This window comes from Dama dama, chromosome 10 (assembly GCF_033118175.1).
Source record: "Dama dama isolate Ldn47 chromosome 10, ASM3311817v1, whole genome shotgun sequence".
NCBI classification, from domain to species: Eukaryota; Metazoa; Chordata; class Mammalia; order Artiodactyla; family Cervidae; genus Dama; species Dama dama.
The window spans coordinates 27,652,349-27,677,746 of NC_083690.1; the positions used below are offsets into that span (position 1 = coordinate 27,652,349).

At 49.7% G+C, this 25,398-nt stretch overlaps 4 protein-coding genes and 2 non-coding genes across 13 annotated transcripts in view; 4 read left to right on the forward strand and 2 right to left on the reverse strand.

Moving 5' to 3' along the window:
- SRCAP (Snf2 related CREBBP activator protein) overlaps nucleotides 1-4,160 on the forward strand; it is a 30,952-nt gene extending 26,792 nt beyond the window's left edge. For all 7 annotated transcript variants that reach the window (XM_061153239.1, XM_061153241.1, XM_061153237.1 and 4 more), the window contains 3 exons: nucleotides 533-727; nucleotides 877-960; nucleotides 1,069-4,160. In XM_061153239.1, the coding sequence (XP_061009222.1) occupies nucleotides 533-727; nucleotides 877-960; nucleotides 1,069-3,759 (2,970 nt within the window). In that variant the 3' untranslated portion in view covers nucleotides 3,760-4,160. The remainder of the gene's footprint in view (nucleotides 1-532; nucleotides 728-876; nucleotides 961-1,068) is intronic.
- Nucleotides 4,161-4,310: 150 nt separating this feature from the next.
- TMEM265 (transmembrane protein 265) lies at nucleotides 4,311-7,736 on the forward strand. Its single transcript, XM_061153247.1, has 3 exons — nucleotides 4,311-4,744; nucleotides 5,791-5,961; nucleotides 7,249-7,736. Exons 2-3 carry the CDS (start codon nucleotides 5,794-5,796, stop codon nucleotides 7,408-7,410), a joined length of 330 nt encoding a protein of 109 aa, XP_061009230.1. The 5' UTR covers nucleotides 4,311-4,744; nucleotides 5,791-5,793; the 3' UTR covers nucleotides 7,411-7,736.
- Nucleotides 7,737-10,617: 2,881 nt separating this feature from the next.
- LOC133064091 (U6 spliceosomal RNA) lies at nucleotides 10,618-10,724 on the forward strand. The gene has a single exon (XR_009694567.1). It is a non-coding gene; the product is annotated as a U6 spliceosomal RNA (small nuclear RNA).
- A 295-nt stretch (nucleotides 10,725-11,019) lies between these two features.
- LOC133064111 (U6 spliceosomal RNA) lies at nucleotides 11,020-11,123 on the reverse strand. The gene has a single exon (XR_009694585.1). It is a non-coding gene; the product is annotated as a U6 spliceosomal RNA (small nuclear RNA).
- A 1,806-nt stretch (nucleotides 11,124-12,929) lies between these two features.
- PHKG2 (phosphorylase kinase catalytic subunit gamma 2) lies at nucleotides 12,930-21,106 on the forward strand. Of its 2 annotated transcripts, none has more exons than XM_061153245.1 (10): nucleotides 12,930-13,021; nucleotides 13,424-13,536; nucleotides 15,788-15,963; nucleotides 16,221-16,275; nucleotides 17,426-17,491; nucleotides 17,575-17,738; nucleotides 19,907-19,997; nucleotides 20,102-20,255; nucleotides 20,328-20,453; nucleotides 20,550-21,106. In XM_061153245.1, the coding sequence occupies exons 2-10, from the start codon at nucleotides 13,442-13,444 to the stop codon at nucleotides 20,841-20,843; spliced, it is 1,221 nt and encodes a 406-aa protein (XP_061009228.1). In that variant the 5' UTR covers nucleotides 12,930-13,021; nucleotides 13,424-13,441; the 3' UTR covers nucleotides 20,844-21,106. The 2 variants fall into 2 exon arrangements, with proteins under 2 accessions (XP_061009228.1, XP_061009227.1); XM_061153244.1 differs by having other exon boundaries at nucleotides 12,984-13,094.
- Nucleotides 21,107-21,226: 120 nt separating this feature from the next.
- On the reverse strand, nucleotides 21,227-25,291 carry CFAP119 (cilia and flagella associated protein 119). The gene is made up of 9 exons (XM_061153246.1): nucleotides 24,782-25,291; nucleotides 24,385-24,416; nucleotides 23,735-23,800; nucleotides 23,392-23,561; nucleotides 22,779-22,849; nucleotides 22,468-22,584; nucleotides 22,318-22,387; nucleotides 22,151-22,240; nucleotides 21,227-21,406 (listed from the first exon to the last, which is right to left on the reverse strand). Exons 1-9 carry the CDS (start codon nucleotides 24,983-24,985, stop codon nucleotides 21,228-21,230), a joined length of 999 nt encoding a protein of 332 aa, XP_061009229.1. The 5' UTR covers nucleotides 24,986-25,291; the 3' UTR covers nucleotide 21,227.
- Nucleotides 25,292-25,398: the final 107 nt, after the last annotated feature.

Consider the following 25,398-nt stretch of genomic DNA (forward strand, 5'->3'; position numbering starts at 1 on the left):
TTTTTAAGGGTGAGGTCTGGGCATTTGTAGTTTTTTGGAAGTAGACAGATGCTTAGAAACTACTGGTGTGGATTATCATGGAGAAAATTTTCCCTACCACGTACATTCCTCTTATGCTCTAGGCTGCTTCCCTGAGTGACTTTGGTGTGATCTCTCTGGATATTCATCTCAGGGGAATGATCAGATATTAGTCTGTTGTCCTGAGGCATCTCAGTGTAAAAAAGAATTATCGATTATTTTGTATTCAAAAATCTGCTGCTTTAAAAAGATATGAGGCTGACTTGAATGGAAAGTAAGTAGAAATAGAGGTCACAAAAACAGTTATTTTGTCCCTAATGGGACTCCTGGTTGAATCTGTTGTATCCTACGTGGACCACTGTGTTGCTTTGGTAATTTGGGGGACCCAGAAGAGAGTTGAGTTATGGTGTAAATCTGCTTTGGTGTAAATCTGGCCTCAAACATTTGCCAGAATCAAATCACAGGATGTAAAGAAAGAACTTTCTCATGGTGTTTCTTTCCCACACCCTTGTAGGCATTGTGTCGAGCAGAGGATGAAGAGGATATTCGTGCGGCCACCCAGGCCAAGGCAGAGCAGGTTGCTGAGCTTGCAGAATTCAATGAGAATGATGGGTTTCCTGCTGGTGAGGGAGAGGAGGCTGGTCGGCCTGGGGCTGAAGATGAGGAAATGTCCCGGGCTGAGCAGGAAATTGCTGCCCTTGTAGAACAGGTTGGTGTTGGATCCACTAGTTCTCAGCCTCACCCTCCATAGCCCCTTCCTCTGGACTCTGTGACTGTCTGTCTTTGGTGAAAATAATCATGAGTGATGGGCCCTGGGCACCAGGTTGCTATTTTCATCACCACTGCTCTTTCCCACAGCTGACCCCCATTGAGCGCTATGCCATGAAATTCCTGGAAGCCTCCCTGGAGGAGGTGAGCCGAGAGGAGCTCAAGCAGGCAGAAGTGAGTATTTCTTGAGGGTGGGGATAGAAGTGGAAAGTGACTGCTTTCCACTTACTCTACGTGCTACTTGCCTCACTCTGACCAGTCCTCGGGCTCTGTTTTTGATAGGAGCAAGTGGAAGCTGCCCGCAAGGACCTGGACCAAGCCAAGGAGGAGGTGTTCCGCCTACCCCAAGAGGAGGAGGAGGGGCCAGGGGCTGGGGATGAGGTTTCCTGTGGGACTGGTGGAGGCAGCCACCGGCGCAGTAAAAAGGCCAAGGCCCCTGAAAGGCCAGGGACTCGCGTCAGTGAGCGTCTTCGTGGAGCCCGGGCTGAAACTCAAGGGGCAAACCACACTCCTGTCCCATCCACCCATCATACCCGCAGCACCTCCACACCCCCTCGCTGCAGCCCTGCCAGGGAACGAGTTCCCCGGCCAGCACCTAGGCCTCGACCCCCTCCAGCTTCAGCTCCTGCTGCAATTCCTGCCCCAATCCCTGTCCCAATCTCTGCCCCAATCCCCATATCAGCCCCAAACCCAGTAACCATGCTTCCTGTCCATATCTTGCCTTCTCCGCCTCTCCCTTCTGCACAGATTCCTCCCTCTTGTTCTTCTGCCTGTACCCCTCCTCCTGCCTGTACTCCTCCACCAGCTCAAACCCCACCTCCAGCCCAAACTTCTCTCTTAACTCCTTCCTCTCCTCTTCTGCTTGGCCTACCTTCTGTGCCCATTTCGCCGCCAGTCACCAACCTCCCCTTGGGCCTGGGGCCTGAGGCAGAGCTGTGTGCACAAGCAATGGCATCTACTGAGTCCCTGGAGCTGGCTGATATGGCCAGTTCCGAGACTTCCCCAGTTACTCTTGTGCCCCCTAAGGATCTGTTGCCAGTTGCTGTTGAGATCCTGCCCGTGTCAGAGAAGAACCTTTCTCTCACCTCTTCTGCACCTAGCCCAACCCTGGCGGCTGGCAGCGTCCCCAACGGTCAAGAGCAGGAGGTGCCCGAGCCTGCCGAGGCGACCATCCTCTCAGTGCTGCCTGATGGTGAGGAAATGCCCTCGTGTCTGAGTGAGAACAATAAGCTGGAACTCCCACCCTCAGCAGCATCTGATGAGCTACTTCCAGAGCCACTGGAGACTGATAAGAACTCGGAAGAGCTGGTGGAGGCCCAGACCCCAACCTCTACTCCAGAGAAACCACAGGAACTTGTTTCAGCTGAGGCCACAGCCCCGTCAACCTCATCCTCTGCCACCTCCACACCTGAGGGTTCTTCGCCAGCCCGGCCCCCTCGGCGTCGCACCAGTGCAGATATAGAAATTAGGGGTCAAGGGGCTGGTCGGCCAGGGCAGCCTCCAGGCCCCAAAGTGCTTCGCAAGCTGCCAGGACGGCTGGTGACTGTGGTAGAGGAAAAGGAACTGGTGAGGCGACGGCGGCAGCAGCGGGGTACTGCCAGCACCCTTGTGCCTGGGGTCTCTGAGACTGGTACCAGCCCGGGAAGCCCGTCAGCCCGCAGCATGTTGGGGCCAGAATCCTCACCTCCCACCAGCTGTCCCTGTGAAGTTGCTCCCCCATCCACACTGCCCACTCCAACCCAGCAGCCCTTCATAGCTCGCCGTCGCATTGAGCTGGGGGTAACTGGTGGGGGCAGCTCAGAAAATGGAGAAGGGGCACTGCTTGCCATCACCCCTCCTGCTGTGAAACGTCGGAGGGGGAGGCCCCCCAAGAAGAACAGGTCTCCAGTGGATGCTGGGCGAGGGGTGGATGAGGCACCTTCATCCACCTCTAAGGGAAAAACCAATGGGGCTGACCCAGTCCCTGGGGCTGAGACCCTTATTGTTGCGGAGCCTGTCCTTTCACCCCAGCTTATTCCTGGGCCCCAGCCTCTCGGACCCCAGCCAGTTCACAGACCCGAGCCTATCATCCTATCACCTGTGGAGAAAAGAAGGCGTGGGCGGCCCCCTAAGGCCCGAGATCTGCCCCTTCCTGGGACCACTTCCTCTCCAGGGGATGGCAACTTAGAGAGTCGGACACAGCCACTCCCGCTACCACCACCCCTGCCACCACTCCCATCACTCCTCTCCTGTCCCACTGCTACTGTCGCCAACACTGTCACCACTCTCTCCATTTCAACGTCCCCACCCAAGCGGAAGCGAGGCCGACCTCCCAAGAATCCACCATCACCTCGGCCCAGCCAGCTCCCTGTCTTGGACCGCGACAGCTCTTCTGTCCTCGAGAGCTGTGGATTGGGGAAGCAGCGGCAACCCCAGGGCCAAGGGGAGAGTGAGGGTAGTTCATCTGATGAGGATGGAAGCCGCCCCCTCACCCGCCTGGCCCGCTTACGCCTTGAAGCAGAGGGAATGCGGGGACGAAAGAGTGAAGGGTCCATGGTGGTGGCTGTAATTCAGGATGACCTGGATTTAGCGGATAGTGGGCCAGGCGGGTTAGAATTGACATCTCCCGTGGTCTCATTAGCTCCAAAACTGCGCTCGACTCGCCTGCGTCCAGGGTCTCTAGTTCCTCCTCTAGAGACTGAGAAGGTGCCTCGCAAACGGGCAGGGGCCCCAGTCAGCAGTGGTCCTGGGCTGGCAAAGCGGAGCCGCCTACAGCCCCCAAGTCCCCTGGGGCCTGAGGGTTCAGTAGAGGAGTCTGAGGCTGAAGCCTCAGGTGAGGAGGAGGAAGGGGATGGGACCTCACGGCGCCGGCCTGGCCCCCGCCGGCTTGGTGGGGCCACCACCCAAGGGGACCAGCGTATCTTGCGCAGCAGCGCCCCTCCCCACTTGGCTGGCCCTACTATTAGTCACAGAGGCCGCAAGGCCAAGACGTGAGTGGCCTGTCCTCTTCACCTAGGCTTTCTGCCACAGCCCCTCTTTCTCCATGACCAGGCCTGACTCTGTTAACCACTACTTGAAGTCTTTTGAGGGGGAAATCCTCCAGGGAGACATAGGGGCCTTCTCCCTTCTTTCCACCAAAGTAGGGGGTAGGCATCTGGTTGTCATGGAAACGGGGCTCTTCACACATCCCCTTCCCTTCCACCCCACATGGCTGGGCAGTGTTAAGGGTGGCAAGATAGTCTCTGTCCCCACCCCTTTGTACTTGATGTCCCCAGCTATCTTTCACGGTCCCCCCCACCCTTAGGGAAAGGGGGAGGGGCTTCTCTACAATGAGTTTTTTTCTTTTTCTTTTTTTTTTTAAGAAGAAAAAAATAATAAACTTAGTTTCTGTATGAGCATCCGCGTAAGGAGGCTTCTGATTTTCTGGTCTGGTGGAGGGCTGGGTGGGAACTTGGGTATCGTTTTTCTCCTCTCTTGCTAAGACCCCAGTACTTGATCTCTAACCCAGAATTGTGTGTCTTTGAGGCAGAAGTCGCCACCCAAGAAGAGGGAAGAAAGGCAAATCTGATCTGGTAGGGTACCTTTCCCTAAGGTTTCAATTTTAAGTCATTCAGATTCGTACTTCTCTTCCTTCTGTTCCCTTGGTTCCTGGACTTCCCTTGGGGCTATCTGATGCCTCAGACTTTTCCCTGCTTTAATCCCTCTTGCTCAGGTGCTTTCACTCCCTCTTCAGAAGGCAGGCATCCTACCTCCAGTTACTCCATCCTTTGCCTTCCCTTGCTTTTCCTCCATCTAGCCAGACTGGTTTGAATCAGCCACACCCCCTTCCAGCTTCTGGGGATCTTCAGATGGTGGCTGGCCACTGAACCCCACCCCTGGGCTTGGCTTGGAGCCCTGAGTCAGCTCCATCTCCACCCAAGCCAAATCAAACCTGAAGCAGGAGCCGAAACTCAAACAGTTCCTCAAGGCCTATCGCCAGGTAAGAATCCCGGTTCATTGTTTCATTTTCTCTGATCTTAATTCACTGGACCCTCTCCTTGTGTTCTTCTGATGACTGTGTGTACCGAGTCTGAGTTCTTCCCTCACATCCATTCTGCAGCTTTGTGGTACATGGCATTCTTGGCTCCTTGCTTGTCTTCCCTCTTTCTCATTCATCCTTCCTATCCTTTGTTACTTGTGTTCAGAGAACTGCAAATGGTTTCATTCTGTCTAGGGTGTGGGGAATGATTGGGGGTGAAGGTAGAAAGGTGGTTTGATGCCAGAGCTCTGAGCTTGGGAAATAGGGAGATGAGAAATCATTAAGTAGGGCATCATTATGCAGGTTTCTGTGTGGGTTATGAGGTCATTTGGACTCAGTGTTTAACTGGTTGTGTTGTGTAACCTGGGTTAAAATGGGGAGAGGAGGTGGAAGGGAGTCTGCATAGCAAGGGAGGCTCTGATTTGGGGAGGTGAGGTCTTTCTGGTGTTGAGTTTCCTTAGCTATAAAAAGAGCTTAAGTGATGCTTTCCCTCTCCTTTCCCCAGCCTCAGGATAGTGTTTTCATGTGAAATGACTGATTTCCTTGAGGTGGAGTACAGGCTTTAGGGTGCCATTCGCTGATCCCTCCTTAATATTTGAGGGCAGCCTCTAAGGAACTTCAGGGCCCTTTGAAATACAGCTTAAAATCACTGACTGGGGTAGACTGAGATACTAGCAGTCTTTTGAGATACTGTGTTTCTCTACTGCCTCTCAGTATGTACCTGTCATTTTGCTTTTCCCCACTTGTCAAAACAGTAAGTAATACAGATAATGCTGTGTTCCCACCACTTTGCCTTTGAAGGCTGGGAACCTTAGGCTGAGGAAGAGATTCCAGACACACATTTCCTGTCTTGGTCTGTGAGTCACTAGGGGAATTCCCCAGTAAGGCAGCATTCCTGAGAGTTTGGCTAGGCCAGAGCATGATCAAGGAGAGGGGGAGAGTCTGAGCAAGGCAGGCTGAGAGTTCAGTTGTTGGGCTTACAAGTATCTTGACTGTATCGCCCACAGGTGATGGAGGACGAGGAGAATGCAGCGGAGAGCCTGGTGTGCAACACGGAAGCTGCTTGTTCTCCATCCCCCATTCGCTGCTGCTGGCTCCGCCTCCGCTGCTTAGCAGCTACTAGCATTATATGTGGCTGCTCTTGCCTGGGAATAGTGGCCCTTGTGTTTGCCATCAAGGTGAGGAATGCAATTCCTATGGGAGCAGGGGTGTGGATGTAGAAAGGCAGTGGTTCTGTATACCTGATCTGTCTACACTGATGAGTTAACTCAGACCTGATGAGTTAATAAGTACCTGCCAGAGCTTGGCTGTGGGCCTGGTGCCAGAAATAAGAATAAGACATGGTTCCTGCCATCAGAGGGCCCACAGTCTAGCAAAAGAGATGGCTGTGAAAATGGGTAATTATTAACAATGCAGCTCATCTGTATTATGATAGAGGAAGCGCAGGGTATTCTGGGCACTAGGAGGATACATGTATGTGACTGCGTGTACGTGTATAAGAGAGAATAGGTGACAGAAAGGCATCCTACAGGTGTGAAAAGAAAGTAATGTTAAAGGATGAGTGAATAAGGATAAAAGGGCATCCTATACAAAGGCAACCTGGACTGTTAGTTCAGTATGACTGAACCAGTAAGGAATAGTAAGAGACGAAGCCAGAGGATCCAGATTCCCAGGAGCCTCCAGTGCTGTGTTTGGCAGTTTTAGTTTTATCTAGGAAGTACTAGGGAGCCTCTCAAGGATTTTTGCAAAGGAAAATGATATGATCAGATTTGTGTTGCAGTAAGATCCACTCTCAAGGCCTATAAAGAGGATGAATTGGAAGGGGCAAGACTCAGGGCCGCTGAGCAGTAATTGGAATAATCTGTAGGTATTCAGAAGAAGCTGTGAAATTTTAGAATGAGCCTCACCATTCCAAAACATCTGACAGAAACTGCACATGTACTTTTTGAAAGGCCACACAAGGCTAACTTAAACGTCATACTGGGATTTCCTCTATCCTATGTGTATTTTTATCAGAAATTATTTTCTTATCATCAAAATAATTTGTGGGTTTCATTAGGGCAAAATCATAAAAAGAATCCTTAATGAAAAAGATGAGATTAGCCTTTGGGCTAATGAGAATGGAGTGTTCGATTGGACATGAGTGAAATACTCGTAAGATTGCTCACTGTTTCTTGCCAAGAATTCCAAGTTCTGAATGAAACTGAGATGAGTAGAAAAGGATGAGGAATAAAATGATTAAGAAGTACTTTCCCGTATGTGATCTGAGCTAACAGCAGCCATCCTGAAAAGGAGGCAGAGCAAAGTTGGGTACCTTACTTTGCAGCTGAGACATGAGGGAGAGAAACTGGAAAGGGAGGTGGAGTGTATGGGTGTGAGATTCTGAGCCATAACGAGGATGTAGGATTGGAGTGGGGCAATGGGCATTTTGGGGGGAGAACCTAACCAAAAACCTGCCCCCACAGGCGGAAGAGCGGCATAAGGCAGGCCGGTTGGAGGAGGCAGTGCACTGGGGGGCCCGGGCCCGGAGGTTCATCCTGGCCAGCTTTGCCGTCTGGCTCACTGTCCTCGTTCTGGGCCCCCTGCTTCTATGGCTGGTCTCCTACGCCATCGCGCAGGCTGAGTGACCCTGGGTGGCCTTTGCTGAGAGTCAGCCGAGACATCCTGGATCCTCCAATGCAGTATTGTGAGGGTCTGGTGCCAACAATGGTTACTTCCTGGCTGGAAGGATGGTGCCTCTCTCAAAGGGCTTTGGAAGAGCTCTTTAGCCTTTTCTAAAAGGCAGCAGCTGAGACTGATGAGGGGAGGTCAGCCTGCTCTATTCTTTCAGTGCTCACCAACCCCTATTCCCCCCAATCTACTCCATCCTAGGGGCCTCTAGGAGGGGAGGTTGAAGACCAGGCCTGATTTTATTAGTATTTGTTTTGTAATAAAAATCTTTTTAGTGGTGAAATGTTCCTGTCTAATTGTTATTCCCCTGCTTTTCCCTGAGCCCTTGGTGAGAGCCAGACTGAACATGTGATCATGGCGGAAGCCTGCACCTCCCCTTACCTAGGAGTTTCAAGAGGAGGAAAGGATCCTCCCTCCTCCCCCGACTTTTTCCTTCTTCTAGAAGTCTCCCTTCTTGGAAAGCCCCACACTTCTCTCTTACCTATCAACAGACGGTGAGGCCAGAAAGCAAGAGTCGTAGCAGCAGCTGCTGTTTATCAAGTGCTGACTATATTCCAGGCTGTGTTCTAAGCATTTTATGTTTCTTCTTCACACCTCAAAATCACTCAGTGGTAGGTACTGTTGTTCTTATTTTACAGTTGAGGAAAAAGGCACGGATTTTCCAAGGTCACACAGCTAGTAAGTGGCATAATTGGAATTCAACCTAGACAGTTTAGTTCCAGAGCTGAGAGAGGAGTGAAAGGATTGGATAACAGCAACCACCACCCAGTATGTGGAGACCTGTATGATTATAATGAATTTCCATATCCTTTATCTTGGGTCTCATGATAATATTTTAAACATTTTTAAAATTGTGAGGTACATAAAGGAAAAGATCAAAAACAAATATACAACTTCATAAGTTAACACAAAACATCTGAAAAAACCACTATTCAGTCAAGAAATTAAACTTTGTCAGCACTCCAAAGCCTCCTTTCTACCCCTCCCATCACTCTGCCTTCCTTTCTTTCCACAGGTAACTTTGTATTTGTTATCCAGGGGTATTCTGACTTCTAACAATGTCATTTGCTTTTGCCTGCATTTGAATATGATATAAATGAAATCAAATGTATTCTTTTTATGTCTTGCTTATTTTACTTAACACTGCTTTTGAGATTCATCAATATTGGGTATAACTGTAGTTTTTATTACTCTATAGTATTCCATTATATGACTCCCTGGTAGCTCAGTGGTAAAGAGTCCTTCTGCAATGCAGGAGACCCAGGTTCAATCCCTCTGTCAGGAAGATCCCCTGGAAAAGGGAATGGCAACCCACTCCAGTGTTCTGGAGAATTCCATGGACAGAGAGGAGCCTGGTGGGCTACAGTCTATGGGATCGCATAGAGTTGGACATGACTGAGCAACTAACACACACGTTCCATTATATGACTATATTACAATTAACACATTTTCTGTTAGTGAACTTTCAGAACATTTCCCATTTTAGGATATTATGAATCATGCTGCTATAGACAGTCTTATATGTCTTTTGAAGTACATATACCCTGGGAATGGAATTTATTTCACCAATAGAGACCAGCAGAGTACCTAAAGGAATTATTGATGTTGTACATTGAAGATTAAGGGGGAAAGAGGGGCACATGATTGTGTTTTTCAGTGTTCCAAAGTGTTTCAGGAAAGAAGAGTGAAGGAACTCCATTGTCCAGAGATTAGGACTGTAACAATGGGTAGAAGCTATACGGTAGAAGCAGTGGTTTTGAACCTTGACTTCAAAATGTAATCTGGACAGCCTTAAAAAATAACTTATTGTGAAGTAATTAGCCTCCAACTAATAAAATAAATAAATAAATAAATAACTTATTCCTGAGCTTTACCACCTGCCCCCCCCCCCCCACTGCCCCCCGCCAGTCCTGAGATTCTGATTTAATTCATGTGAGGCACTGCCTGGGCATCAGGAGAACTCATTTTAAGGAGATTTTTCACACAAAAAAATTTAAATCTAGTGTTTGATTAATCAGCAGCTTCCGTTTACTGGAGTATGCCATCCCCCCCAAACTTATTACATGAGATCTTGCTACTTTTTAATCTCTTTATTTTGAAAAAAATTCAAGTCTATAGAACAATAAAAGAATAGTACAATGAACTCTTGTGTAGCCTTAACCTATATGTATATTTTTTAACAACTCAACCACTTTTGTATCTTTCTAAATTTCTTGTTCAGTCACTAAGTCGTGTCCAACCTCATGACCTCATGGACACAGGCTCTTCTGTCCATGTGGATTTCCCTTGCAAGAATACTGGAGTGGGTTGCCATTTCCTCCTCCAAGGGATCTTCCTGACCCAGAGATTGAATGCATCTCGTGCACTGCAGGCAGATTCTTTACCCATGAGCCACCTGGGAAGCCTCTTTCTAAATACTCATAATTGTTATTGCTGAACTATTTGAGGGAAATACCTTGTGATCTGTATCTCCTAAGAACATATTTTCTCACATAACTATAGTGCAATTAGGTTTAATTTAGAGAAGTTTAACATCAGAATATTATCTTCTAATAGTCTATATTCAAACTTGCCAGATGTCCCAGTAACATACTTTATAGCAATTTCTACTTTAGAGTTCAGTGCGGGAACAAGGATTGCATTTTGTTTGTCAGCTCTTCAGCATTCAATTTTTAGTAGGTTCTCATCCTTTTTTTCTTTGTTTTTCATGACATTTTTGAGGTGGGGCCAGTGTGTAGAATGTCTCTTAATTTGGGTTCTTGTGATTGAATTCAGACTTCTGCATTTTTGGCTGACACATAAGTTGTATGCCCTGAATACATCACATCAAGAGACATGTGTCAGTTTGCCCTTTTATGGCAGATATAACACTGACAACTTGGTTCTAAGGTAGTGTCAGATTTCTGCAAGGTAAAGATAATTTTTTTCTTTGTAGTTAAAAAGTTATCTGTTTAAATACCTCACCATATTTTCCCCAATAACTTTAATGCCTGTTTTGCCCAAGTCAGTTATTACAAGGCTTATAAAATGTTGATGTTTAACTTTGTCATTCTTTCTACATTTATTAGTTGGCATTCTATTATAAAGGGTTTTTTCTCCTTCATTTATTTATTTATAGTTTTTAGTGTCAGTATGGCCTCAGATTTGTTTTTAAATTCACTTTAGTGCTCGCTTCGGCAGCACATATACTAAAATTGGAACGATACAGAGAAGATTAGCATGGCCCCTGCACAAGGATGACACGCAAATTCGTGAAGCGTTCCATATTTTTAGCTCCATCCCAGAAAGCACCTGCTCCAAAGGCATCTGGCAAGAAAGCATGAGTGCACAGAGGCTATTCAAATCAGAATAAAGGTTCTTGCTGATGTGCTGGCAAATTAAAAAAAATAAAAATAAATTCACTTTATTATACCCATTACTACCATTAACCTTTTTAAATAGTTTTGTTGAGGTATAATGGCATGATTTACTTACAGTACACAGATCTTATTGTGCCAATCGTGAATGTTTTTTTCTTCTTTTTAATTTTTTTTACTGAAGGATAATTGCTTTACAGAATTTTGTTATTAAAAATATAACGCTTCACGAATTTGTGTGTCACCCTTGTGCAGGGGCCATGCTAATCTCTGTATTGTTCCAATTTTAGTATATGTGCTGCCAAAGCGAGCACTAGGTGAATGTTTTTACATGAATACACCTGTGTAATCAGGTGACTAGAACATTTCTAGCACGTGAGAAGGCTCCCTCATAGCTCTCTCAGTGTCATTATCCTTTTTGTCCCTGATTTCAACCTGGTTCTTGTGTTTAAGTTCCCATCTTTCTTCACTTACTTTCTGGTACAAATTATTCCAGACTCATCTTGTACTTTCTCTGCTCTAGCCTGGGAATTGGCCATTTCTCCCAAGGAGCCCTGGTTCCTTTTATTGAGGACTGTTGCTTTGAAATCAATATTTAGGCACTAGCTGTGCTCACTGTACTGGACAGGCTCTATTGGTCCTTGGCCCTTTCACAGATTAGAGCTAGAAAATAGCTAATGTTATCTATCTTAAATCATTCTTAAAATCATACCTACAATTTCAGTCCTAAGGTTCTCTCCCCATTCCAAATATTCCCACAGTAAGAACCTAGACTGCCAACTACATCAATGTGTTTATTCACTTGCTCAATTTCAAAATAATTGTCCCATTATACTACCAAACAAATCTACCAAGTAAGATACAAGATTTCTTTGAGTTATTCTGTCTTTAGATAAATGGTATTCGGTCAAAGTACTCCATTAAAAAGTTACCTGGATTCGTTTTTCTCTTCATTTGGTTGCAATCCGAAAGTTATATTTCTCTTAATAAGATAGCTGTTGAAAAATTAAATGAATTAATTCTCTGCCTCTATCTGGAATATAACCTCCACACGAGTAGGGACCTAATTTTTTTCTGTTGCTGTTAGTCTAATGCTTAGATGCTCAACAAATATTTGTTGAATGAGTAAGTGAATGCCAGGGTTGAGCTGCACTAAGAAAACTTATGGAGCAAGTCGCTCCTGGCAGAGTGATAACCTGGTAAGCTTAGAACAGAGAGCGAGGGATTTCCTTGGTGATCCAGTGGCTAAGGCTTCATACTCCCAATGCAGTGTGCTCAAATTCAATCCCTGATCAGGTAACTAGATCCCACATGCCCCAGAACAAAGCTCTTGCATGCTGCAAAGACCAAGGATCCGACGTGCCACAACTAGGATCTAGCGCAGACAAATAAATAAAAATACTTTTTAAAAGGGTGATATTCCTCAAGGCTTTGGGGCGGAGGTGGTGGAAAACCGGAAAAAATGGTCTTCCAGATAGCACTAGGGTTTTGGAATCACCAACTGAAGAGATGAGTTTGAGCAAACTCGGGGAGATGGTGAAGGACAGGGAAGCCTGGTGTGGTGCAGTCCATGGGATCGCAAAGAGTCGGACTCGCCTGAGTCCCTGAACAGCAAGGGATTTGGAGGTATCCGAGTCAGAGCATCCACAGGATGAGAAAGCCTCTTCTGGCTGAAAGGCCGTGGCTCATACAAGTAGCCAAGTTCAGCATCAGGCTGCGTGCGCCTAACATTTTAAGGGGTTGAGTCAGCCCCTCAAAGCAGAGGCTTTGGACCAGGCTGCTAATATTTTTAACACCCAAATTCAGACAGTGATTTTGAGCGACTGAGGAGACCATGCCCAAATCCAGGTGGGAATCGGAAGGCCAAGGAGGCCAGTGTATCAGGTACCAGGAGGTGACACTTAGCGGTAAACCTAACTTCCGGGTCTGTTTTCAGGCCTCTAGCCCTGTTGCTGAACAAGCTCCGCCCTCTGCTGGTCTCAGCAGATACCGTGCCCTGATTGGCCGTATCTGAAGCCCCGCCCTAGCGTCGGAGCCTTAGGTAACTCAGAGCTCGAACTCCCGGGCCAGCCTCGGGATTCTCGGCTTCCTATTGGACTACCAGTTTCCAATCAGAAGGATTTTTGAACGTCAGTCTTTGGGTGACTCTGGCCATTGGAGAACAGAATGGGGGCGGGGCCTGAGGTCTTCGCCGGCACAGCCTGTGGGTAAGGTAAGAGGCTAGGGGCGAACCCCGCGACAGGGCAGCCTCTGATCAACTCTGGCTTCTCTCTCCGCCCCCGCTGGTGAGCCGGCGCGAGACCCTGCGCCCCCTCCCAGAGCCCGCCCAAGTGCGGCTGCGCAGCAACAGCCGCCCGTCCGGGTGCCCCTTCCCTTCTTCCTCTGTACCTTTTCCCTTCCCCTCCCCCGCCCCTCCCTGCCTTGCCACCCCATCCCAATCCCTAAGGCCCTTTCCTGGGGTCTCCCCAGTCCCGATCCTTCCCCCACCCCGTCCCCATCCCCCAGGATCCTGGCTCCCCAGCCACAAGGGCTGCGCCTCCGCGAGTCGCGATGTGCGTCCTCTCAGAGCCTGTGGGCCTCCCTGCCCTCACTGCCCTCCGTTTCCTCCTCACAGGCCCCCACCTCTTTCAGAATGACATTGGACGTGGGCCCAGAGGATGAGCTGCCCGACTGGGCTGCGGCCAAAGAATTTTACCAGAAGTACGACCCTAAGGACGTCATTGGCAGGTAAGGCCACGGCTAGGGAAACAGAGGTCCAGAAAGGTCAGGTCCTAGCCAGGATACGCATTTTCCTTGCTTGCTTGCTTTAGTTACTAAGTCGTGTCCGACTCTTGCGACCCCATGGACTATAGCCTGCCAGGCTCCTCTGTCCATGGGATTCTCCAGGCAAGAATACTGGAGTGGGTTGCCGTTTCTTTCTCCATCACATTTCCCTGGAGAGTTCTAAATGGGAAGGTTCAGTGGTGAGTGGAGAAACATTTGGTGACTAGACTCTTTTTCTGAGTCAGCCCCTATTTTTTCACCAGTTCATTCATGTATGTGTTCAACAAACATAATTCAAGCACCTGCTGTTTGCCAGACACAAAGGTAAACATGGGGAGGTTAGAAGAGATGTTTATGTCCTGGAAAGTGAAACTGAAAGTCGCTTAGTCCTGTCCGACTTTTTGCGACCCCATGGACTATATATGCACTGGAGCTACTCCAAGTAAAGTGACTGAAAGAGACACAGGAACATTCAAGTAGCATCAGGCTGTGTAAAAAGTGCTATTGGGTCTCAGAAAACCACAGCTTCCCAGAAGGAGTGATATTTGGGTCTTGAAGGATGAACAGTTCAGCAGGCATCATATGGAAGGAAAGCTTCACTTGTAGAGGCAGTGACTAATATGTTTATTCATCAGGGCTTCCAAAGCATGCACAATGTGCTGGGTGCACTGGAGATGTGAGACCCACATCCTGCATGTTATAAAATTTCTGTTCTCCTGGAGTTTATATTTGAGTGGTGGAGAGAGACAATAAACATGAAAACAAGTGTAAGTGCTAGGGAGAAAATAAATAAGGTGATGGAACAAGAGTAATTAATGGAGCTGAGACTTGAAGGATGAGAATGAACAGATGATACACTGAGGCAGGATATATTCCAGGCAGAGGGAAGGGTAGTGCAAAGGCTCAGCGCAGCAAAGAGCCAATTAAAGCAATAGAAGATTATGTGCCCAGAGTGTGTTAAGAGTGGGACAAGTTGAAAGAGGGGCTACCCATCTGGGGTTCAGTGGTTAAGACTATACTCACAAGGTCATGATGACAGAAGGATGTCTCTAGGACCTCGGGAAGCAATTCATTCAGTAAGACATGTTGGCCTGATTTAGGGAGATGTAGGGGCAGGGGTGGGGGGAGGTTCCTTGGTGGTCTAGTGGTTACGATTCTGGACTTTCACTGCCATGGCCCAGCTTCAATCCCTGGTTGAGGAACTGAGATCTCACAAGCTGTCTGATGTAGCCAAAGAAAAGGGGGGGAGGGTAGCATCTGGGCATGAATGTTGAAGTCATGGAAGTGGATAAGGTTACTGAGAGTGTATGTAGCCTGAGGACAGGAGGGCCAAGGATGGGATCTTGGGAAAGTCTTTACATTTAAGGGGTGGGCAGGGCTTCCCTGGTGGCTCAGATGGTAAGGAATCTGCCTGTAATGCAGGAGACCCAGGTTCAATCCCTGAGTCAGGAAGACCCTCTGGAGAAGGAAGTGGCTACCCACACCAGTATTCTTGCCTGAAGAATTCCATGGACAGGAGCCTGCCGGGCTGCAGGTGGATTCTTAACCACTGGAGCACCAAGAAAGTCTCCTAGGGGCTTTGTCTTTACAAAGCCAAATGGGCTTTCCTGTCTGTACTTCATTAATGCCTTTCAGCATCCCTTCAGGATGTTGTTGGCTACATTTCAGAGCCGATGAAGTGGGAGCCCAGAGACCTTATGTCAGGGGGTCACTTAGAGGTTAATCAGTGGCAAATTTGGGGCCTAAACCCAAGATCTGCTTCTCAACTTTGGTCTTCCAGTCAATGGCCCAATGTTTATTTCACCTGAGGTATTGTAGGGGAACTTTGGGATTTAGATGGGGTAACCATGGAAGTGGGTAAAATCTGAAGGGGGTCTTGGGTCACTTCTTCCTGCCTTCTCCTTGGGTTCAGGGGCATAGGGCAGGTTTGGGGGCTCGGTGTCTGGGTTCACCTCCAGGGGGAGTGGCAGAGCCTGGAACCTGGGACACCTGCCCCCCGCCCTGTGAGCTCTATGTCGCTCCTTGCTGGGTGCCCAGGTCTCTGACTGAGGCTGCTATGAAGCTCCCGTAGGCCAAGGTGAGCTCCTTAGGAAGTCACCTTGTCTAGCTGGGTCTCTGGAGTCTGGCTCAGAGGATGTGAGGCTGCCGACGCTCCACTCTGCGTGGAAACGAGAGGGCAGGAGGCCCTGACTCGTGCGTTGTCTGACTCTGGCAGAGGAGTGAGCTCTGTGGTCCGCCGCTGCGTTCATCGTGCTACTGGTCAGGAGTTTGCGGTGAAGATCATGGAGGTGACAGCCGAGCGGTTGAGTCCTGAGCAGCTGGAGGAGGTGCGGGAGGCCACGCGGCGGGAGACGCACATCCTTCGCCAGGTCGCCGGCCACCCCCACATCAGTGAGGCTGCTTTCCCCACTCCTGTTAGCCCAGCCCACCACCCACCTGCCCCAGCACTGCCTCCACGCTCTGCTCCCTTCCTGCTGGCTCCGCTGCACCTCATCAAAGTGTGGCCAGCCTTTGGGCCCCTCCTGCCTCCTCCAGTTCTCCTTCCTTCCCAGGAACAGCCCCCTGCTGCCTCAGGGTGGAAAAGGCCCTCTGGTGTGCATCTGCTCCTTTCCATCTCTGTCTCTCTGCCTCTCTGCCTCTTTCCCCAGTCACTCTCATCGATTCCTACGAGTCTTCTAGCTTCATGTTCCTGGTGTTTGACCTGTGAGTATCCCCCCTCCCTGACCGAAAAGCCTCTTCCTCTCCTCCTTGCACTTCCCCAGCCTTACAGCGCAGTGGGCTGAAGACCACCCTGCTCACACCTTCCTCTGCTCTGGCTCAGACCTGCCAGCCCAGGGCGTGGGCCCTTTTTTCTAGGTGCCTGATTGAGGCAAGTTCTTCAAGAGTCTTAGTGACCAGCTAAATATAAAGGGTCTTTATGAGACTCTGTTTTAAGAGGAAGGTGTTCATTCATGAGCTGACCACTTATAAACAGACTTTTCCCTCACCTGTCTTCCAGTGTTTAACACCCTCCACTGGAATCTCTCTGCCCATTGATTCTTTTTCTGGTTGGTCTGAATCTGAATGTCAGATATTATGTGGTGCTATAATGCAAACCAGTTACAAAGGAAATTCAAAAGAGAATGGTTTGGATACCAGATGTTTAAGAGAGGCACTTGGGAGAAATTTACAAAGTCTTCAGACAGAAATGACCTCTGCAAAAGTGGAGGGCAAGTAGGAAGTGCCTGCTTCACCATGCAACACTGTTGCAGAACCTGATGTATTCTTTATTTCAAGGATTGATACAGAGTTGCAATTATAACCTCAGTTTTTAAAAAGAACATAAAGTAAGCAAAATTCAAAGTCAAGTCCTATTCAACTTTCTTGCTACTATTAACTGTGAAATTTTGGCCCATGCTCTAAACAGGTTCACTTCAAAAGGCTTTTTTTTTTAGTATATTGTCAGATAACAGGGACTTCCTGTAAATGATAATTTATTCTTGCTAAAATAGCCCCCTTGTGGCTAACAATGCAGGTTTTTTTTTTTTTAATGTGGCCACACTATGCGGCTTGTGGGATTTTGGTTCCCTGACCAGAGGTCAGACCTGCAGCTGTTGCACTGGAAGCAGTGTCTGAACCGCTGAACTACCAGGGACATCCCACAGTGCAGAGATTATGACCGCCGGGACATTGGACCAAACTGCCCCTGACATCTGGTTCACTCTTGGAGGGCTTTGTCTCAAGACCCTTTCATTTGTTTATAGAGGGATCTTCCTTGACTTACCTCTTCCATGGTATTTGTTGTGAGCACTGACTTATTTTCTCAGCCTCCACTGTGAGGTGCACCCATCTCCCAACCCCTCCTGTCCCTTAGGATGCGGAAGGGAGAGCTGTTTGACTATCTCACAGAGAAGGTGGCCCTCTCAGAAAAAGAAACCAGGTAATGGCTGAGCCTGCAGCCCCTGGGATGAGCAGGGGGTGGGGCGGGGCAGGGAGAAGCAGAGGAGACTGCGCCTCCCCCAGGTCCATCATGAGGTCTCTGCTGGAAGCAGTGAGTTTTCTCCACAACAACAACATTGTACACCGAGACCTGAAGCCCGAGAATATTCTCCTAGATGACGATATGCAGATCCGACTTTCAGATTTTGGGTTCTCCTGCCACCTGGAACCTGGCGAGAAGCTTCGAGGTGAGGGGACCTGGTGCTCTGAGGGGCTTGGGAGGGATGGAGGCTCAGGCTTGGGACTAGTTGGCTGGGTCTGAGAACTGGGTCCTACGGAAAGTCAGCACTTGCCAGCTACCCGCTGGGTGCAAAGTCTAGTGTGCAAATGGGAGTGGGCTCCCTGCCCTGGGGAAGATGGAGTGAACAGATCTTGGCACACAGCAGGCAGGGAGCTATGCCAGAGAGCCAGGAGAAGGAACACCGATTCAGATGTAGGGCCCCACAGAGGAAGGGGCTCGGACCTGGGCCTGGGGAGGCCGGGCTTGTCATAGGAAGAAAAAGAGAGGGAGCGAGGGACAGCAGGGCTTCCCAGGTGACTCTAGTGCTGAAGAACCCACCTGCCAATGCAGGAGGCATGGGTTCGATCCCTGGGTCGGGAAGATCCCCTGGAGGAAGGGATGGCAACCTACTCCAGTATTCTTGCCTGGAGAATCCATGGACAGAGGAGCCTGGTGGGCTGCAGTCCATAGGGTTGCAAAGAGTGGGACACAACTGAAGTGACAGCATGCACGCAGTGACAGAAGGGCTCAGCTGCACCTTTGGGGTCTGGCAGAGGCAGGGCCACGGTGTCCTGCTCAAGTGCCTTGAGGAGTCTGATGTGGCCCGACAGCACTGCTCACTTGAGGCCTGGGGACTCGGGCTCCCCTCACGTTAACACATTTGTTGTGACAACCATTTCTAATGCAAGTGGCAAACTAGACAAACTTCAACTGCGGGACTCCCCAGAGCCTTTAATAGGCCACTTCCTCTCCTTTGGTGGCTCTGCCCTGGGCTTCTTCACAGCTTACCTTCACTGGTAAACGGTCATGAGTTTGAGCAAGCTCTGGGAGATTGTGAAGGACGGGGAAGCCTGGTGGGCTTTAGTCCATGGGATCACAGTCGGACTTGACTGAGCAACTGGACCACCACCACCTTCAGTGGGCACCTGCTCTGAGTCAGGCAGCACGTGGAGTCTTTATATGGCTTGTTTCTCTAGATCCTCTTAACAACTCTGAAATAGTATCTGTGTCTCTATTTTATAAATGGGCTTAATGAGGTGAAGTGACTTGCCCAAGGTCATGTGTGATTTGAACTTGGGCAGTATGACTCCAGAGCTCATGCTCTTACTCTGTGGACTTACACATCTTCCACATGCAGAGATTTTTCTCCCCTCGGGCTCCCACACACGCTTCTCCATTCTGAATCATTTTTGCCCCTGCCCACTCCACCGTCACCCTTGACTTGGGTAATTCAGTTTTTACTTGAAAGCTCCAGGTCAGGGTAGAACCGCCGCTTTTTGCTCTTAGATCTCCCCCACTTAGATCTCTCCCCATAATACACGTCTTATGCTGTTTATGTGCTTCCTGGTAGATGGTGAGCTTGCTAAGGGCACGTTGAATTTGCCATTGTGTTTAGTATGGTGCTTGGCACACAGTAGGTGTTCAGTAAATAGTTTGTCTAGGAAGGAATTTGCCGAGAAAGTCCGTTTCTGAGTTCAGGCCTCTTAAGACCTCTTGGAAGTGTGCCATGGATCACAGTGTGCAACTGCTAGAGTGGAAGAACTGGTGCCAGAAATGGTAGAAAAAAGTAAAAATACAGGCTTTGATCAAGTCATGGAAGACTTTGTGCTTTCAGAATCTAGACTTGACCCTGAGGCCATGATGGAAAGCCAGGGAAGGGTTTTCAACAAAGGGTTTTCATACCCAGAATGTGCCTTAAGAAATCCTATATTCCTACACACTCCCCTGGGTTGAGTGGTGGTTCCACTAACTGAAGTAGAGATTCTAGGAGGAGGATTAGATTTGGGCAGAAAGGAATGCAGAAAAGATTTAATTTCTGTTTTCTATGTGTGTATGTATATAAAACATGGTAATAAGTTGTGTGAGGTGAGGGTTGGTGGAGGAGGCAAATGATATAGTTGGATAGTGCTTTGAAGTCAACCAAAACATCAGGTTTTCCCAGGAAGGCCACCAGGAGCCTTGGTAGGTACTCGTTCACCAGAGTGAGGCTCTAACACTGGACTTGGCAGAAGGCTGGCAGGTGCAGGATGGGAACACTTGTGGCCCTGGTGGTGGTGAGGCTCCAGCAGAGGTCTGGTGTGAAGGGTCCTTGAGGGGGCTGGTGACACCCCATCCATTTCAGGCCTCTCTCCCCAGAGTTGTGTGGGACTCCAGGGTATCTAGCACCAGAGATCCTTAAGTGCTCCATGGATGAAACTCACCCAGGCTACGGCAAGGAGGTCGATCTGTGAGTTTCCCATCACCCCCCACCTTCCTTCCTCCTTTGTGTAGTTCTTTCTTCAACACCTTTGCTTATCACCTGGTCCCCCCCTCCCTACTCCCCTTTCTCAGCTGGGCCTGCGGGGTGATCTTATTCACACTCCTGGCGGGCTCCCCACCATTCTGGCACCGACGCCAGATCCTGATGTTACGTATGATCATGGAGGGCCAGTACCAGTTTAGTTCACCTGAGTGGGACGACCGTTCGGACACTGTGAAAGACCTGGTGAGCTGGGGCTGCGAGTGGGCGAGGAGAGAGGCCCAAGAGCTGCTTCTCATGCTCTGGGGTTTCCCCTAGATCTCCAGGCTGCTGCAGGTGGATCCTGTGGAGCGCCTGACAGCGGAGCAAGCCCTCCAGCACCCATTCTTTGAGCGCTGTGAAGGCAGCCAAGCCTGGAACCTCACCCCCCGCCAGCGGTTTCGGGTAGGCCTGAGCGTGTCAGGGTCTAGGCCTGCTCCTCTTCTCAGGATTTTTCTTATGGTGACTGTGCCAGTGGAGCTCACACCACCCCCTTCCTAGGTGGCAGTGTGGACCGTGCTGGCTGCTGGACGGGTGGCCTTAAGCGCCCACCGTGTCCGGCCACTGACCAAGAGTGCGCTGTTGAGGGACCCTTACGCGCTGCGGCCAGTGCGGCGCCTTATCGACAACTGTGCCTTCCGGCTGTACGGACACTGGGTGAAGAAGGGTGAGCAGCAGAACCGGGCAGCCCTCTTCCAGCATCGGCCCCCGGGGCCTTTTCCCATTTTGGGCCCTGAAGAGGAGGGGGACTCGGCTACTATCGCTGAGGATGAGGCCATGCTAGTGCTGGGCTAGCACATCATCCCGGAGGATGCAGAACTCTTCAAGAGAAGGATCTTTATCATTCCAGCCCCTCTGGGCTCTGGCCACAGGCCACCATTGACCAGGCCCACCACCAATCATACTATCATAGAGACCAGTGTGGTACACCTACCCCCGCTGGCCAGGGCTTTGAGATCAGAGCTGGGGTGGCAGAGAGCCACCCAGGGTGCCACGCCTGGCCTTATCTGTGCTGCCTGCACCACGTATGCAATAAAACCTGCTACACACCAGAGAGAGCCAGTCCCGTGTCTGGTGTCTGGCTTCAGCAGGGAAGCTCAGAAGGTGCTCAGGAGCGGGTGGGGCAGGGCGTGGTGGGGCCACTTTGGCCCAGGCCTTTATTGGGGAAAACGCAGGGAGTCACTTGATCTTGTTCTTGCCTTTGCCTGGAGGTAGCTGGAGGGGCCGCTCGAGGGTGGTCAGCTTGCTGCTGAGCCTTTCCTCACTAGCTTTGAGCCGCTCCTCCACTAGTTGTTGGAGCTGCCGCAGCTCCTTATTCATCTGGGTCTTGATGTAGGCTCGGAGGATGGAGACCTGGCCTGCAGGGGTGGGGAAAAAGGGGCGGGTGAGGGGAGAGGCCGTGGGGCTGTGGGACCGCCCCCTAGCCAGGCATGCAGGACCTTCAAGGGGGACTACCCCAGGAGTGACCCAGGTGGCAGTGTTTCTTCAATTCAGGAAATGTTAGCCAGCCCTTCTAGAAGAGAAAGATGGGCAGAGGGTTTATGTATGCTGCATTTCCCAATTGCTCCTTTAGCAGCTGTGTGACCTCAGGCAGGTGATTGAACACTTTTATGCCTCAGTTTACTCCTGTGTAAAATCCAGTGGTAACACCTAGCAACTAGGATTGAGAGAGGATTAAATGGGTTAATATGTGTAAAATGCAGGAATTCCTTGGTGGTCCAGTGATTAGGACTCCATGCTTCCGCTTGGGCCACAGGTTCAATTCCTGATTGGGGAATTAAGATTCCACAGGCCACTTGGCACAGGCAACATATATATATATATAATGCTTAAAACAAGGCCTGCCTAGCACATAGTATTGCCAGATGTGTGCTGGCTGTTACTGTCGTTGGTTTTATAATCCTTTTCTGGAGCTCCTGCCTCACCCCCAGCAGCTGTGCTTTTATTTTGTTGCATCTTGGAACATGCATTCTCCATAAGGAATCATTTGGAGAAAGGATACCATGACTAAAATGAAAAATCTGAAATCCTGATATGATCTAAACCCTTCATTTCACACCTGCCTGAAGTCACAGGGAGCCCCAGCCCCTCCAGGTCCTCACTTGGCTCTGGCTCTGGCTGGATCACTGTTTCCGGTTCCACCTCCTGTTTGATGACTCCCTGCTGTTCCACCTCTCCTCCCTTTTCTTTCTCTGTAAGCCAGAAGCAGGAGGAGGCTTCAGCCCCAGTCCCAGTGCAGTCCAGCTCTCACCCCGGTATTCTCCCTTACCTGTCTCATCCTCTGACCAGAGATTGGGTGCCTTTAGCCCCGTGTAAGTCAAAGAGAGATCCAGCCGCACCTGGGAAGAGGGAGGAAATCAACTGCACTGGGGAAAGAGGGGAGACGATGGGAGGCCTCTTGTAGCCCCTAGCCCAGTACCTGGGGTGTGAAGACATATTTGTACAGCTTGAAGTGGCGGAAGTAGGTGTTCACCACATAATCCGCCAGGGCCAGCAGCTGTTCCTCCTTAAAGAGGTCAATACTGAAAGGGGGGCGCTGTGGAGATGATTGGGAGTTAGAGGACTGACCACCTCTCGAAACCATCACCTTTTCTACAAGTGCCTGGAAGTCCAGGAGCAGTAAGAGCCCACTGGGGCCTTCAGAGGAAGATAAGGGTAATGTGTGTGAGAGAGGGTGGGAGGCTGGGCTGGACCTTATCGGGGTGGGGGAATGGGGAGAGTGAAACTGACCCGGACTCCATGGCAAAAAAGAACACTGGTGAAGTAGCGGTAACATTCCTCCACGTTGCCCAGGGGGGTTTCTGGGAGGGAAAGCAAGATGTGACATTGAGTCCCCTCCCTGATAATCATTCATTTTACTCACTCAACAGCTACTTACTGATCATGAGCTTTAGAAGTAGACAGATCTAGGCAACAAATATTGAGTACCCACTCTGCACTGTTCTAGGCACTAAACAAGACAGACAAGGTCCTGCCCTTAAGTGTATATTCCAGTGGAAGTGACAGTAAAGCAAGAAATACATAATTTAGCTCTCATTAAACATTCTGTAGAAAATGGGTTTCAGGAATAAAGAGCTGTTTTATTGAGCACTGTGCATATATTTACACATATTACACATAACATTTCCTGGAACAGTTTAATAACCTTAGTGTGGTAGCCTGATTATAGATCAGGAGATAGAGAATTTCAAAGGTGAAGTAACTTGTGTGTGATAACTTCTGTTAGTGATGACAGAACAAAGATTCCAGGTGGTAATCCTGCTGTTACTTCCCCTGATCACTTGTGCCAGCCTCCTCCTCCTCTGCCCTGGACTCAGGCCCTCAGGGAGCCCCCTCCTCTTACCAATACAGGCCTTGTGAAGATCTTGGAGCAGGGCACAAGCTGTTGAGGTCTGCTCCAGGGAGAAGCCCTGCTGGCGGCAGAAGATGAGTGCATGGGAAAAGAGGTCCAGAGTGATGGCATCCCGCAGGCTCTTCTCAGGAGAACCTAGTCCCAACAGCTCAGCCAGCACCCTGGGAGGGAGAGAGGAAGGAATCAGTGACAACTAGAGTATCCCTTCCCTGTTCCACACTAGTGCACAACAGACTTTGGAGCCAGGCATTCCTCATGCCTTCCCAGCCCACCTCCCCCTCAGCTGTCCCCCAAAGCTAGCTCTTCCTCCCCGCCCCCCCCCCCCCCACCATACTCCCTCATCTCCTCAGTGCTGGCTGTCTTCTCCAGCCTGTGCATGGAATGGATGTCCAGGTACTTCCTGTCATAGGAAAAGAGGGAAAAATGTGTTGGTGTCTATCATGCATTAGTTTGATGATACGACTATGGTGGTGAGTACATTGGACTGGGAACAAAGAGACCCGAGTTAGAGGTTTGGCCCTTCCACTAAGTTGCTGTGTCACTTTAAGTAGGTCACTTCCCTCTCTGGGCCTCACTTTCTCCCTCTGTAAATGGAAGGTATGGCTTAAATGAACTCTTAGAATCCTCTTCATTTATAAAACCTAGAGTTAGGAAACTTAAGTTCTGGTTTGTGCCTCTCCCGTGCTGTTTAACTGGGCAAGTTTCCCTCTGTGAGCCTCGGTGTCCCCATTTGTACAATGCTCCATAGAGGCAATGATACATTTACATTCTCAGTCTTTGGCTACCTTCTTCTCACACTCTATCTTTGTACTGGTACAGCAGGAGACCTGGCTTATAGTCATCTTAGGTAATTGCATCTCTGGGCCTCAGTTTCCTCATCTGTAAAATGGGGATACCAGCGCTGTTTGACAGGATTGTTGGGAAGCCCTAAGGAAATAATACAAGTGTGAAGGGTAACTTTCCCCCAAAACTCTTCATACTCACCATATACAGATCCGGGGCTGGGGCAGCGGCGGCTGCGGAGAGAAAGCGAATTGGGAAAGGCAGGGCTGTGTTGTTTCTGGCCCCTAGTTCTTGACCCGTTGCCAATCTCTACCGGCCTAAGAACGCGCTAAGTTGCCTTCTCATCTTGAGGACTGCTCAAGATGCTGTCCTAGGAGCAATGCTAGCGGGCTGGGCTTCAGCCATCCCTAAGTACTATTCACGAGCATATTAACAAGCGGGGTCACACACCTCTGCCTCCTCACCAAGGCAGCCTGGGGAAACTTAAACTTGAGTAAACATATAGTCGGGTTATGTTTAGTAAACATAACATAACATAGCTCCCTAGATGGGGAGCCCATTTTAAACATCCATGATCGGATCACTGTCCCATCCTCACCGGGAACAAGTTGGCTGCAGGATCGTTATCGACATCCACCGAAGCCACGGTCCTGGATTCGGTCCGCACACCTGTTCCCATACGCGTGGCCGATTCATCCAATGAGCTGAGGTCTCTTTCGGGTTCTCGCCGCAGTTCGTAGTGCTGTACAAGCTCCGACTGCATTTTTAGTCCCTGGAATTGGCTGGACTTCCGGCGGATCATCTTGTCGCTCTTTTGTGCTGGGGGTCACCACAGGATCTGTCTTGACTCGGTTCTGGGACAGCCGGTTCTCAGGCAGCCACTGCCAAGGCCTGGCCCTCTATCTACGCTCCAGCCAATCTGCGTTGCAGAGATGCCCGGAGCAGCCAATCCGCTGGCGGCGTCTCCCTCGTCTCAACGGTGACCGTTGCTAAGGGAATTCCTGGCGCCAAGGAGAAAGTGTACGGCTCCCTCCAATCAGTGAGAAGAGAGTGCGCGTGCGTAATAAGATGCAAGCCCCGCCCTCATGGCCCCCTTTCAAAGTTGCTAATCTGGAGCAGGCGGTGTCTTGTGTTGTCGGTTACCATGGGAACTGTTTACTGGCCAATCACGGAGAGAAGAGGATTCGGAAAGAAACCCATACAGACCCGAGAGGC